Genomic DNA, 15,849 nt, shown 5'->3' on the forward strand with positions numbered 1-15,849 from the left:
TGCCGAGTTGTATGATAGGCATCTCACGTTGTGCGTGTAACTGGCCGTCTGCTCGGCTAGATTCCCCTGGCTGAACAGCAGTGTGGTCATAGCAGAAGTTTCCTTACTGCAGTAGTATGTATACACCTCCATGCTGTCTAAGTGTGGTGTAGGTCGAGATCTCTTGCGTGACTAAGTGGGCACCCAGCTGACTGTCCTCATGACATTCAACATGTTCAAGGGGGTCTGGCTGGGTTGAGGAAATCAATTCTGGCGAGGCGGGTGTAGCAGACGACAGGAGCAGACAGCAGTCCACTACTCAATGACTGATTCGTGTTCACAGGTAGATCTGAATGGCATTGTTCCTGTAGGGACGGACTTTCTCAACTATGGTAAGCTGGAAACATTTGGAACTACTAGGGACTAATTTCACTCAATTTGTTTTGTCTAGATTTGAGTCATTTTATGAATTCTTCACAAGGTGTGCTGAGCGAAGCCAGACATACTATATCCTGTTTCAAAATTCTCACGTCATTCATAACATGTTGAGTGGCCACGGCATGTCTGGCGTAGTGTTTCTTGAAGTTTTCATGTTCAGTGAACATTGTTTTTGCACATTTATATAGTTTGATATTTTCTGCTGTGGGTTTTTATTGTACTTTTCAATAATTTATATAACAGACTTGAATTTAGACATTACGTTGACAACAGTCATGGTCTAAGTGCAGACACCCTTGTGTCGCTCCAACCGCTTACTGGTAGGTGCTAACATGTATTGAAATCTTTAAGATTTACTTGATAATCTTTTCCGTACACTATAACTTTTCTTTCTATTGTAAAATTGTGTTCAGTGTTAGAATATATTGTATGTTATTAATACATAATCTGATTTGAAAAATAGTGTGTTTCTTTGTCGATGGTCTTAATGAATTAAGATTGAGACGTGCCCAATAATTGAGGGTGACCTCAGTGTTATTGGTGGTCTTTCAGCACTGAGCTGGGCCTGATTCAGGATATGGTCACAGTTCTGACGCAATGTAATACTGTCTCAATCTACTGTGGTCATGTGTTAAGTAAACTCAGATCAAACGGACCTGGGGTTTATGTTGTATGGTATGTTGGTATACACCACCACCCTCATCACTTGGTGCTCTTCTACAGTATACTGACATGATACACTTCATATACTCACCCACAGTGCCACTGCTGTATCCCATGCCATGCGATAACAGGTTATAGCATGCTGTAGTGTTATTCTTTGTCAATAAATGATGCTGTCAAATTGCCTATAATTGAGCATTTAGCTGTTATTTTGATGTTGGTAACACAATTCTAAGTCGGCTAGTGATATATGTGCTGTCTGCATGGGCAGGGACTGGGGATGTGTTATGTTCACACATTTAGCATATGATTATGCTGTTTACTGTGAGAGGTTCTTTAGTATTAACAATGATTTATCTCAATGTGTGTAAGGGCAGCCATGTAGTGTTCTGCATGTCCCGATTCTGTTTATAATTATGTGTAAAGCAAAGCTGATGGTGCCATTCATTGGTTTGGTTGGGGGGATGATATTGCTATTATAGGACCATTGAACTGTATTTCGTACCCTATGTATCAAATCGCCAACCCTCTGTATGGTATGTTCTACCCCAAGTATTGTATCGCCTACCCCCTGTGTTGTATCGCCTACCCCCTGTGTTGTATCGCCTACCCCCTGTGTTGTATCGCCTACCCCCTGTGTTGTATCGCCTACATCCTGTGTTGTATCGCCTACCCACTGTGTTGTATCGCCTATCCCCAGTGTTGTATCGCCTGCCCCCTGTGTTGTATCGCCTACCCACTGTGTTGTATCTTCTAGCCCCTTACTTTATTGCCTGCCTCCATTACATCATCCTTCCCCTGGTGTCCTCCAACCCTTTATTACATACCCCACTCCAAGTAGTGTATTGCCTCTCCCTTGTATTGAATAGTCTAGCCCCAATATTCTGTAGTCTAGCTGCTGTATTTTATCACCTATCCCCTGTGTTGTACAACCTATCACTGCATTGTATTGTCTATCCCCAGTATCATATTGCCTATCTCCTGTATCTTATTGCCTATCTCTTGTATCATATTGCCTATCTCCTGTATCCATTTTATGGTATCGCTACCCCCAATATTATATCGTATTGCATACTTTTGTATGATATCGTCTAGCCTATATATTATATTGCCTCTTCATGTATGGTATCTTATATCCCATATATTGTATCTTCTTTATATTGTTTAGCTCTACCCATTTATGGTTTTTGTGTAACCCATATATCGTATCGTCTAGCCTCTGTATTGTGTTGCCTACCCATGTATGGTATCGTAATGCCTACCCCTGTATGGTATCGTAATGCCTACCCCTGTATGGTATCGTCTACCCCAAGTCTCGTATCGCCTACTTCCTGCATTGTATCGCCTACCCCAATGCTATATTCCCCACTCCTTGTATTGCCTACCAACTGAGCCCTTACATAGCCCCTGTATGGGTACTTCTCTGTCTGTTTTTATTTGTCAGGTGTGCCAATCATTACATATCTGCAATTACAGATATCATATGTAATGAGGTCTGAAGAAGACATAAGCAAATACACCCAGTATTCATTCCGATACAGATCTATATAATATCAATAATCAACTAATCGTGATAATTATGGTATAATAATGATGACAGATTATCTGATGAATGCATGTTTTTGAAGTGTGACTGAAGCGTCCATGGCTCTGTTTGAGGCCATTATGGGCATCAGCATCCCTTCCTCTGGTGCTTTCAGCTGTGATTATTACTGCTGAAATAATGGTGTCAGGCCAGGCCTCAATAAAAAATTAGATTTTCATCTAAATGGTTAACAAATCTGGGGCAAGAAGAATTTACTTTTAAATATTTTAAAGCATATGTGTACCTGGTCTGGCATACCGAGCCTGAAACAAATATATCCAAGTCAATGATAGTTGGCAGGTCTAGATTACTGAGGCTTCAGTAACATAATAGAGTATCCAAGCTCCTATATATCATATTTTATCAAGATAATTTAACAACCATTTTCTGTGAAATATTTTCATTTCAGAGACCAGATGATAGTCTAGTGTGTACATTAACAATTGACAGATGTGATTCACATGAAAAATGAATATTTCATCATATAATTTGAGATAGCAACTCTGATACCGATTTTCTTGGCAGGATTAAGAAACAATAAATGATGCGAAGTGGGTGTTTGGTAGTGAGGCAATCAGGGTATAAAATCTAATAATTAATTTGTTATTGCCATACATCAGCAAGTGAATCTGCTAATCAATCCATCAATCCATCATATTAGGCACCTGTACTATCTGCTGGTTATAGAGCTTACTAAAATGAGGGACCCGTGAAGATCCGGGGTAGAATAGCTCTTCAGCAGCCCATGCTTGCCGTAAAAGGCGACTATGCTTGTCATAAGAGGCGACTAATGGGATCAGGCTAGCTGAATTGGTTGATGCATGTCATCGATCCCAATTGCGTGGATCGATGCTCATGATATCAATCACTGGATTGTCTGGTCCAGACTCAATTATTTGCAGACCGCAGTCATATAGCTTGAATATTGCTGAGTGCGGCGTTGAACAACCAACCAACCAACCCAACTAAAATGAGGACCTGGGTCCATGTGCACAAACCAATATTAGTGTGAGGCATAGGATTATTGTAAGCCTTTGTAAAAGTATGGGCGTTACCATTGCAATAGCCCCAAATACCATTTGTACAAATGTGACCTGGGGGTTTGTGTGTTCTGCGCCCGTGGTGAGATGCTATGCTCATGCTATCCACCACTGGTTGATTGGTCAAGCCTTACTCTACGCATGTCGTAATAGCTGTCTCCACAGTTTATACCTGGGTTATTCCCACTCTGGATACTTGCAGCTTATGGCGCATTTATCGTGAACTGATGTCATGGATATGTCTTGGCTTGATGAAATACAAGATGTCCTGTCACGACTACAATGATACGAACCAGGTCCCTTTGTGCATGGTTGAAAAAAACACTGCTCAGACGCAAACTGTAGACACATTTTCAGTTATTATTCAAAAGCTGTTAAATGATAATGAAAATAGTTGCTGCCTGTCATTGTTTCGGAATTAAGTATTAATGCATTGTGGGAAGCGTTCCCAGCAGACAGCCTTTTTGACCAAACAACATGAAAGCCAAATGTCAAAGGGACCTGTTATGTGAACAGCATGTGAATATATTGTCTGTTGTAATCCAAATATAGAGGTTTTCTGAATGTCATAGTTAAGCAAGTATGCAAGGAAAGCGGGCAGCAGGATTTTTTTGTATTTGTGTTTGCTTTTGAAATCTTGACGTTTCTTAATTTAGTGTATTGAATGCATGGTTTACGTTTCAGCATGGGTAATCATGCATCTCTTCTTCTAGTTCATGATGCAAGGGTCAATGTGAAATACTACCAGTATATGTAGTCGTGTCCATCTAAAGGAAATGATGATTGGGTGTATGTTGTGTCATGTCTATTGACACAAGGATAGGACAATTGGGTGTATGTCTTGTCATGTCTGTTGACACAAGGATAGGACAATTGGTTGTGTCTTGTCATGTGTGCTGACAAGGATATGACAATTGGGTGTATGTCGTGTCATGTCTGTTGACACAAGGATATGACAATTGGGTGTATGTCTTGTCATGTCTGTTGACACAAAGATATGGCAATATAGTGCCTGTAGTCTTGGAATGCCCTTCTACACAAGGATATGACAGTTGGGTGAATGTAATCTTGTCATGCTCTTCTACAGAAGAATATGGCAATTTTGTGAATGGAGTCTTGTCATGTCTGTTGACACAAGGTTATGACAATTGGGTGTATGTCTTGTCATGTGTGACACAAGGATATGACAATTGGGTGTATGTCTTGTCATGTCTGTTGACACAAGGTTATGACAATTGGGTGTATGTCTTGTCATGTCTGTTGACACAAGGTTATGACAATTGGGTGTATGTCTTGTCATGTGTGACACAAGGATATGACAATTGGGTGTATGTCTTGTCATGTGTGACACAAGGATATGACAATTGGGTGTATGTCTTGTCATGTGTGACACAAGGATATGACAATTGGGTGTATGTCTTGTCATGTGTGACACAAGGATAGGACAATTGGGTGTATGTCTTGTCATGTGTGACACAAGGATATGACAATTGGGTGTATGTCTTAACTAAATGTCTTTGTATGAATGCAGCACAAACATTCAACACTCGAACCTTTGTGTCTCGCGATTTGCAAGTCGGTGTAGATAGGGCAGTTTTTTCCAGTTACCAACATAATTTGTTTTGTTATTATTGTACAGAGAAAAATCACCAAACGCTTCCGAACCAACTCATTTGAAGCGATGCCAACAGTTGCCTTAGTATTGTCACAACATAAGTGTAAAAAATGCTGAGGTTGTAAGCATGTTTATCTGGCTTGGGCGAGATCGCTGTACCCTAACAAGGCCTTTCTGTATTACAGGTGAGGAGGTGGGAGCTGACACGACAAGGCAGGACGAGTTGCAGGCCTTGAGACGAAGGCTGAAGAAGCATCAGCCTGTGCAGTTACACCATACTGTACTGAGTCAGGCGGGCCGTCAGGCGGGCGTGCAGTCAGGCGGGCACTAGGTCCTACAGTACTCTCGGTGTCTGTGAATGACGTCACACATACAAGTGCGCATGTGAAGTATACCAGCGACGAAAGACCTGCAGACAGAAATTACCGAAGGAATTTGATGCACTCGTGCAAAATGCGCAGTAGTTGACCTCAAAGTTAATGTGTGTGAAGCAAGAAAGATAAGTTGTGCTAATATATGGGAGCAGGTCCCTGTGACATGATCGGTGTGTCTCGAAACGAGTGACAACGAGGGCCTAGTGAGAGAAGAGTTATTATTATGTCACAGTATCAGTGAGGTGGTGGATGTGCATGCTCCACCTTTGCCCGGTGAGGTAGACGGCGAGGAAGTGGGTACTCCTCTGTTGACGACACCCCCCACCCCCCCCACTCCCCGTGTGGCAGCAGACGACACGGCTCTGACGTCCTCTCAAAGTGTGCACGCTCAGAGATATGCTGGTTGTAAGGAGTCACACTACACTGACACACTTTCATGCACTGTGTCGTCTGCTCGAAAAGAATTGTTCCTCCACAATGTGAGAGCTCAAGCTGTTTCACAGACTAGTTTAAAGTAAATTATCAAAAGACAGTCACCAGAAAAAAAATATGCGTCTGCTTGCCAAGTACTGGTTAACCCGTGTGCTTATGAAGTTAGTCGTCTGGGAGAAAAAAAGTCTGGCTCTCGAAATAAGGAAAACAGTCACTGAAGTATGAAAGACTATTATCAGTTGTAAATTGAGCAGAGCTACAACAAACTTTGAACTTTTGTGTCCGATTTTTATTACATCTATAATAGATGTTTCTATGATGACATGAATCGACTCACAGCAGACAGAAAGCGATTTGGGATTAGGATTTGTAACGGCAGCCAAACAGGTAGATCACCAAGTTCACTGCGGAAATTGTCACCTGGTCCAACAGATCGGAATTCCAGACACGACTGTGGTGAGGATTTAAGTGCCACGGGAAAGTACTAGTTTCTACGTGGTCGAGGATTTTTATGAAACTTTGTAGCGACTGTTTATGAAAGAAGCTATGCCCAGGTCCAAGGATCTCGATGTCTATGAGAGCAGAAACTAGCCAGGGCAGCAGTAGTTTTCTACGGGATGGGTTGATGTGCGTTCAGACGGAATGAGTTTGTCCGTGTATCTATGCCTGGTTTATTGTGCATCAATTCTCTGGATAGTTCCTTTTGAAGCTGCTAAAACTAAGAAAGGTAAGTTATAATTTCTTCCTTGATTGTTCTGTTATGATCTAAACATGTCTAGTATTAGCATGGATGATGTCCACAAAGTGGTACCACTGGTACCAATGCCAGGTTGAAGAGGTCTACTTGTTTGTCAGTCAGTGATATTAGTCCACAAGTAGGACATTGTTCTCTCTGCACTCCATTGGGTTCGTTTATCATGTGGTTTCCTACCCATCTCGTATTGCCATAGGTTATACTCCCTTCCCTTCATGTAGACATATTATACTTATATTGATACAGTACTTTGTGAGATGGAGCCATGATTAGCTTACGCAACAGCTGAAGGTTATTATTAAAAATCAAGTAGTAAATATTCATGAACTTGTTTAATGCATATGGCTACTATTTGATGCTTGAAGGTAGATAATTTTTAAATGCTTTTCCACTTCTGAAATATGAGTGCAAACAAACGTATAAAAACATTAACATCTATTTCAAATGTAAGCTTATCACATTTAAGAGGTAATACAAACTAGTTCTTTCCGTCATTATGTGTTAGAAAAGAAAGTTACAGGTTACAAACCATTTATTATCAGTTAACATTATGAACAAGTTATTTTTTTCAAATTTGCATCACTAACTTTGAATCTATGAAAAGTCCTGTGATAATTTTATGCAGTTTGTAATACGAGTACATATACCAATCCATGACAGTCTATCTGTTCCCAATCAGCCAACCCAGAACTGTCCTTGATGACTTCCCCATCGCCCTCTGATGAAAGAGCGAGGAACCATTTCAGGATTAGGGCCATGTTTCATCATACCAGTTGCGGTCGTTATAAGAGTTATCACCCATTTTACTGTGGGGTAAACACTTCCAGGTTGCATCTGGTCACAGGTTTGCATCCAAGACTCTATGTATGATCATCCAAGCTAAAAGATGTTACAAGATGCAACACATCATTGACCTGCATCCCTAAAATTCAGTCTCCCAAATTGAGCCGACATGCTGTCCTGTTATTTTGAATATTGTTCAAAGTGGTAGGAATGCCATTCAAAATTATTCAAATTAAAATATTTGCAAGTTGAGATTTCCTCATTTGAAAAGGAAAATGACCAACAATGGATGTACTATGAGAACTGAGTTAGTATTTTAATTAATAGGATTTACAACATGCTGGGTATGACTGTATAAGGTATCCTTATGAATTTGTCAGTATGGAATTATCTATATCTGCAAATTAGGAAAATAAATTGCCCACCTGATTACCCAGTTCTGAAATACCATATAGGGTGTTGGTAAGCTCATAGTCTACAGACCTGGATATTGAAAGAACTGGAGAAAGGGCTCATGACACCTGAGTCACATTGTAAAAAAAAATTACATGACACATTGACATGTAAGGTGTGAAAAATGTGTGCATATGCAGGCACCCTCCAGATTCCCCCACTGAGGAACACTCACCTGTACCCCTTTAGTGATTGAAGCTGTGTAAAATCTCACTCACTTCATTTTGGCTGTCATGTCATTCAACATCTTAATCATGTTAATGTACCAAGTGTGTAAGGCCTGAAAATAGAAGGTGGTTGAGAGTACTGGACCAACTCTTAGTTAAGGCGCTGCCCACACAATTTTTAAGTGGCACTCACTGGTCGTGACAAGACAAAGATCATACATGGACCACTGCACATGTATGCAGTAACCCTCCATCACAGATTTAGAGTTTTAAATTCAAGTCCACAATAACCCCCATTTTGAATTCATGTCTGATCAAAACTACGTTATTTTTATTAGGCCTAATAGGAGGAAATAGAGTTAGAGACCCCAGATTGTACATCATCATCATCATCAAGATAGTTTACTAGACCTGAGTAATAGTTTTGAAGTCATAATGGTGGCTGTAGAGTTCCTCGTGTGGTTCTACATTGAAATGTCAGAAACTGTTGACATGCTATCTCCATACAGGGTACCTCAAACATTTCGCCTCTTATTTCAAAATTAGTTGGTGTTTATTAGTCATCTGTTGGCTTTAATTAGCACTGTCATAGTTTTAAAAAGAGAAACTTAAATTGATCAGAATTTTTTGTTTGACGTTTTTGTGTTAAAAAACGAACACAGTTCAACATCTATTATTTTGTTTCTGAAAAGAACTTGAGTATTCTCAATTCTGTTTCTAAATGTACACACAAACTTTCTGTTCTGTTTTACAGCTGCAGTATTTTACCTTTTGGTGTTAGTGTTTGTTTTCCTTATTTTTATGTAGAACTAATTTGTACACGTGTAATTAAAGGACTATTATTTGAAACAAAGGTGGCTGTTATCAAATTAATTTAATGATGACAATTTTGATGCTTATATTTTTATGGCTACACACACACACACACACACACACACCACACCCGACACACCACACCACACCACACCACAAATTGTCTAATTCAAACTGTTGTTTATACCTAATGGACCTGTGAAGATCCAGGTTAGACTAGATCTTCAGCAATGCATGCTGGTCAGAAGAGGCGACTAATGGGATCGGACTTGGTTGATGCATGTCATCGTATCCCAATTGCGAGGATAGATGCTCATGATATCAATCACCGGATTTTCTGATCCAGACTTGATTATTTACAGACAGCTTTCATATAGCTGGAATATTGCAGAGTGCAGCGTTCAACAAACAAACAAACAAACAAACAACAACATACCTAATGGAAATTGAAAAATTGAAATCTTTGGAAACCTATGGGTCCTTTTCAGTTCACAATAAAATTAGTTTTGATTTTAACATAGTTTTGAGTTCATCGTATCTCAGTGAATGTTATGTAATAGAGAACCTCAGCCATGCTACACTTAACTTGAGTAGCATTGATTAGGTGTAATGTATATATAACAAGTAGGTGTTTTACGAGCAAGACGTGAAATGTGGCCTGAATGGTTGCCATGATGTCTTCTAGAAGAACAAAGATTTTCAATTAATACATTTGACATTAAAGTTTCAACACTCCGTCAAACCTTCATTTTCATGTTTATCCAAAATACCCAATCTAATAATTTGTAATAGTTGATGTCAGGCTATTTCTGAGACAACTCATGAATGTTAGATTAACAAGTTACATCATCAAATGTCGGTGACTCCAAAATTTGACATTCTAAGTATAATGTGATAATGATAACTTGAACATTAGAGAACTTATTAGGATGAAGAACACATTCACAGGCTATTTCAAGAGCATCCATGTAGTTCCGTTAATATTTTATTTAAATGTGTGTCATTTAAAAAAAAGAATTATGAAAACCTTTTATGTATATATATTGATTAATGGAAATAATATGATAGATTCACCGCGAAAAGAAACACAAATACCATATGTGTTGGTTAATAAATGAAGACTTGCTTATATTCAAGAGACATTAGATTGGTTCGATGCACAATTGTTGTGTGAACCGATGCTCATGACTGCATCACATGTGACATCATAGATCCATGACTAATGAGATGCAGCATTTGTCTCATGCAGGTTAAAGAGTAAAGTTTGGAAATCACATGCAGCATATCGTGATAAGAATAAAATCACTCTGTGGAAACGCTTACTGATTGTTAGGTTTGTCATTAATTGGTAGACATTGGAAACATCTCTTAACATAGATACTTCTCTTTATGTTTCTATGGTTCTTGTTTCTTTTGGTGGTAAGTACAATGCCATGGTTTTGCTTTGACTTATTTCTTTAGAAAGGAATACCATTGTTGAGATTTCAACAGGCTTTGATTTAAACTTAATCTGTGTATTCAATGATAGTATTAATGTAAGGTTGATGTCTGAAGTAAATGTAAAATGTAAATGTAAATATCAATCCATATGTAAAATTCCCAAACAGTTATATGCTATTTATGGGTTAGAATTGGTCTTCAGCAACCCATGCTAGTGGAAAGAGGTGACTTTGCTTGTGGTAAGAGTGCTCAGACTCGCTGATATGGTTGACGTTTGTCATTGTATCCCAATTGCGTAGTTTGACGCTCATGATTGTCTGGACCTGACTCGATTATTTACAGGCCACCATTATATAGCTGGAATATTGCTGAGTGTGGCGTTAAACAACAAGCAAAGATACTATTATGTAACGGGGTGTGGAGAGCTGGCAGTCAAAACAGATGTGTAAGATGAGTTTGATAAGGGTGTAATCCTTGATTAATTTCTTTATCTATTTCTTCCACAGAGGTAAAATTAACCAGATGGAAATAACATTCTTTTACTGTTTAATGAGGATAAATCTCTGGAGCATTTTGAACATTATTTTGGTTACATAATGGGACAGGTTTATTGAAGAATTCAATACAGACTGTTATGAGGGAAATACGATAATTAGTCGGTTTCTAAGTCCGTATTGCTCTGTAGCTGTATGATACGAGGAAGTCCACCGCACAGTGTAGCTTTGACTTGCTTGATTGAACAAGTCTGTTAGGAATTATTGAATGCGAGACCTACATTGTCGGTTAATGATGGAAAATGATGATGTAATAAAATGAATGCACGGAAATCAATGATGTAATGCACGGAAATCAATGATCTAATGCACCAGTCTGGTCACCTTGACCTTCAATATCGCACTGACACAAAAGCAATGGTGGTAACCTTCCTTGGCCATGAAGAACACTGTACACCTGTGGAGGGATTTACAGACTCTCAGGTTATGTTAAGTCATAGACTGCAAGACTCATGTAATGTAGGACTAGATGGGAATGGAATTTCCAACTGAAAAATATATTCCAGACTCAAATGGGTGTAGGGTTTGATGGACGCTTGATGGGTTATATCCTTGACGGATTCCATACATGAAACATTCACATTCTTTGACATCAATGAAAATGAGATATAATTTTGTTAAAATCTAAAATGAATTGCTTTTTTTGTTTGGATTGTTTTTGAAAGTCCTTTTCTTTCTCCTTCAAGTATATAGTTTAAAATATGTATGCTAGATTTGATTGAGTAGAGCAAACAATGTTTGTGGACAAGAAGTAAATTATTTTATTTTTGCAGTTTTAATTCTTCTTCAGCTTTTCAATCGACAGACACATTGGAGAATTTATTAAATATATATAAGCTCATAGGTTATTATTGTTGCTCAATAAATCTATTTTCATTTAAATATTTATTAAGAATATTTTTCGTAAAAGTTTTAATATTTTTTTATTGTGAATAGTGACTATTAATGATTACAAGAAGGGCACGAAGATATGCTTCATATCACCCTAGAGATACACATGTTATAGCCTCCATAATGTTGTAGCCTCCATTATGTTATAGCCTACATTATGTTATAGCCTACATTATGTTATAGCCTACATTATGTGATCTTGTACTTATGGCCTATTATGTATATATGGATCCATAATTACTGATTATGCTTAAATAATGTAACGTTCTTATTAAAAGAAAAAAAAGGATTTGTATTGACAGAAGAAATACGGGAAGTAATAGAAGAAAGTTTGTATGCCCATTTGACTGTTCCTGGAAAAATATGTTTTGTGTGATGCATTTTTATAAATTTGGAAACGAAAATAAATATCTTTGAGAATGATTGATGTACTTTAATTTATCAGTGGCAACCTTTTCATTGTCTTATGAATCCATGTCATTTTGTCCAATGGGTGGGAAGTGTTAAGTGACCAATATTAAATATATTTTTCATATACATACCTACCTACTTGGTTTGACTGGAAGACTGTTCCTCGTGTGATTGTGTCGTCGTACCCCAAATTTCATGGAGAGCTTATAATTTCAGTCAGTGTACTGTCATATACTTGAAGTATTGCCGAGTGAGACATTAAACAACAAAACCAACAAGTTATGAAAAATATCTAAAAAATATCCCATTTAATGTGTGTCTGATTCTCATTGATCCGTGAATTGACAGTAAATAGATACTATGGATTGACTGAACTCACTCACTCACTCACAATGACTGTCTCACTCACTCTCATTGTCCGTCTCATTCACTCACTCTTTCGCTCTCATTGACGTCTCACTCCCCTGTGCTTAGCAGCAAGTACATCAGTGGTTGTTTTGTGGGCTCTTTAAGTAAAGACCGCCTGATTTGTGCCTGTCTACTTACACACTGTATCTTTAGGACAGTGACAGGACATACCTGAATTGGTCTGTCCTAAAGATACAGGGTAAAAGTAGACAGTGAATGAAAGCTTGTACCTGAATTGGTCTGTCCTAAAGATACATGATAAAAGTAGACGGTGAATGAAAGCTTGTACCTGAATTGGTCTGTCCTAAAGATACAGTGTAAAAGTGGACAGTGAATGAAAGCTTGTACCTGAATTGGTCTGTCCTAAAGATACAGGGTAAAAGTAGACAGTGAATGAAAGCTTGTACCTGAATTGGTCTGTCCTAAAGATACAGGGTAAAAGTGGACAGTGAATGACAGCTTGTACCTGAATTGGTGTGTCCTAAAGATACAGGGTAAAAGTGGACAGTGAATGAAAGCTTGTACCTGAATTGGTCTGTCCTAAAGATACAGGGTAAAGTAGACGGTGAATGAAAGCTTGTACCTGAATTGGTCTGTCCTAAAGATACAGGGTAAAAGTAGACGGTGAATGAAAGCTTGTACCTGAATTGGTCTGTTCTAAATAGGCAGTGTCAAAGTAGACACGCAATGAAATCAACTAAGAAGGTTACTGTGTCCTGCGACAACCTCCAGACAAGCTTGGACTGGGGAGGTGGTGGAACCTGCTCTCTTCAGACATCTCGCCCGCATCCAATCACCTCCATATGGGTGTTTCGTCGACAGATGAACCTCGGTGCAGCAAATTACCTGGAAGAGGATATAGACATATAATTAAGACGTATATACAAGTTTGTCGGTGAATCGGCTGCCTGTCTACTCCCTGCTGGTCATGAGAACAGGGTGACCCAGTGGGTGGGGAGGAAGGAAGGACGGCATGGACCTTCCACTTTCGATCCTCTAATATCGTTATTGAGGTGTCTCCGGAGAGCTGACTCCGATGGATGGACTTTGGGAATAAGCATGTTTGTGTGAGAATGAGCCGAGTTTGGAAGGGATTTATCAACATTTTTGATGATCTGCTGTAATGAATGGATTTGGCAGTGAAGGCTGGATGAGGAATTGGGGAGGAAAGGCGTAAAGATTTTGAGTAGTTAAGCCAAGAGGTATTTCAGTTCTGAATTGTGGAAGGGTGACATGAAGCTGGGAGGCCAGAGAAAAAATATTTCCTCTTATGAGTGATCGAACTATGATTGTAGGATAATTTGGCTGAGAGAAAAAAGTCATTCTAGGCATTCTCAGAGGCTTATATTTGGACCCCATTCTGCAATGAATGTCATAGGAAATTTCCAAAATTGGAATTATTAATAGCCTGATGTTTAGGTTATTTTAATTATGGGGGCGGTCGGGTAGCCTCGTGGTTAAAGCGTTCGCTCGTCACGCCGAAGACCCGGGTTCGATTCCCGACATGGGTACAATGTGTGAAGTCCATTTCTGGTGTTCCCCGCCGTGATATTGCTGGAATATTGCTAAAAGCGGCGTAAAACCGTACTCACTCACTCACTCACTATTTTAATTATGAACTTGGGGATATAAACAGCCACTAGTCTGTTAGTCCTAAGCAACTTCATATCCAGAGGAACTATTGTCTTCTACCAAGACTAGCTATTTTACATAAATACTAGTCCAAATGAGCTGTGGACTATTTGCATTTGACCACCGATTTCTAAAACTGTTAATAATAACTTATGCAGTGCTTGAGTAAAGGTAACTTATGTTTGACTGCTAGGACCAACAAAGAGAAAAGGTCTTTTTTTAACTTTAGTACTTAGTTTGATATTATTGTTTTGTTTGAATACCTCCAATGAGAGAAAAGAAAACAGTTGAAATACATGTATATAGTAAAGCTGCAACTAAAATAACATGATATTGGAATATATTACTCATGATAAAATAATAGTTTAGAATACAATCTTCCGATCATTGCATCAAAATTCTTTAAAAGGATAATATTGTTTTAACCGAATCACCAGTACATTGATCAATCCTTTCTATTAAATGAAAGATGCACAACCAGGAAAAGACTAATTTTCATTGATCAGTTATTAATATGAGTTTACCATCTATAGGAAATCAATCAATAGTAAGCAAGAAAATACATGACGATCATATTTTAAAGGCAAGGTTATGAAAATTGAAACAAAATACAACCTTGAATGGTACAAATATCTCTGTTTCTATTCTATGCCTAAACAGTATGACAACACATAGCCAATTTAAGATACATTATAATTGGCTTTAAGGATTAATTTCACAATGCGAAACAAAACTACAACATTGAATGATATAGATATCTCAACAGGGTCTTTTCTATGCTAAAACAGTAGGACTATCATGATATAACATTTATTCTAAGTTTATCATGATATCAAATTTATACGATAAGTTTTCCTATAATAATTAGATCCACATCAAGTGCTTTTATGAGTTATCATGGTGTAAAATTTATACATAATTTTAGCTTAGCAAGTAATACTTATTATCAGGTAACATGATGTATAAATATTACACCATGATTACTCATAAAAGCACTTGATGTGGATCTAATTATATAGTAAAACTTCGTATAAATGTTATATCATGATAGGACAACGCATTGCTGATTTCAAATATTTTATCATTGGCTTTGAGGGCAATTTCCACCATGTCAAGTCACTTTCAGATAGGATTTGCTGGTCAGGGGTTTCAAATTTGAAATCTCCCCTACAGTATCAGGTCAGTCAGCTCTTAATTTAATTATTCCTTGTTGGATCAAAGATTTCTTTTTCCAAAGACCAAAGTCTAAGGAGCAAAATTAAGCAAAAAGAATTTTTCCCTCAATGTAGGTACCTTTGATTTTCAAACCCTATACTGAGTATAGTAAAAAATAGTGTCAAAAGTAAGAAGTTTAAATAACTTTATTATACCCCTGACCTTTGAGGTCGGGGGTATATAGTTATACCAAGGTTCCATC

At 38.2% G+C, this 15,849-nt stretch overlaps 1 protein-coding gene across 6 annotated transcripts in view; it reads left to right on the plus strand.

The window, feature by feature from the left end:
• Window positions 1–15,849, plus strand: part of LOC124112522 — a 216,327-nt gene that overhangs the window by 161,322 nt on the left and 39,156 nt on the right. For 3 of the 6 annotated variants that reach the window (XM_046472688.2, XM_046472683.2, XM_046472684.2), the window contains one exon: window positions 5,506–6,853. In XM_046472688.2, the coding sequence (XP_046328644.1) occupies window positions 6,769–6,853 (85 nt within the window). In that variant the 5' untranslated portion in view covers window positions 5,506–6,768. Of the gene's footprint in view, window positions 1–50; window positions 372–5,505; window positions 6,854–15,849 lie in introns of those variants that run through there. The other 3 variants (XM_046472685.2, XM_048397549.1, XM_046472687.2) reach the window with 2 other exon arrangements.

The sequence above is a fragment of the Haliotis rufescens genome, unplaced genomic scaffold (assembly GCF_023055435.1).
Source record: "Haliotis rufescens isolate VD_foot unplaced genomic scaffold, xgHalRufe1.0.p SCAF_17, whole genome shotgun sequence".
Classification (NCBI taxonomy): Eukaryota; Metazoa; Mollusca; class Gastropoda; order Lepetellida; family Haliotidae; genus Haliotis; species Haliotis rufescens.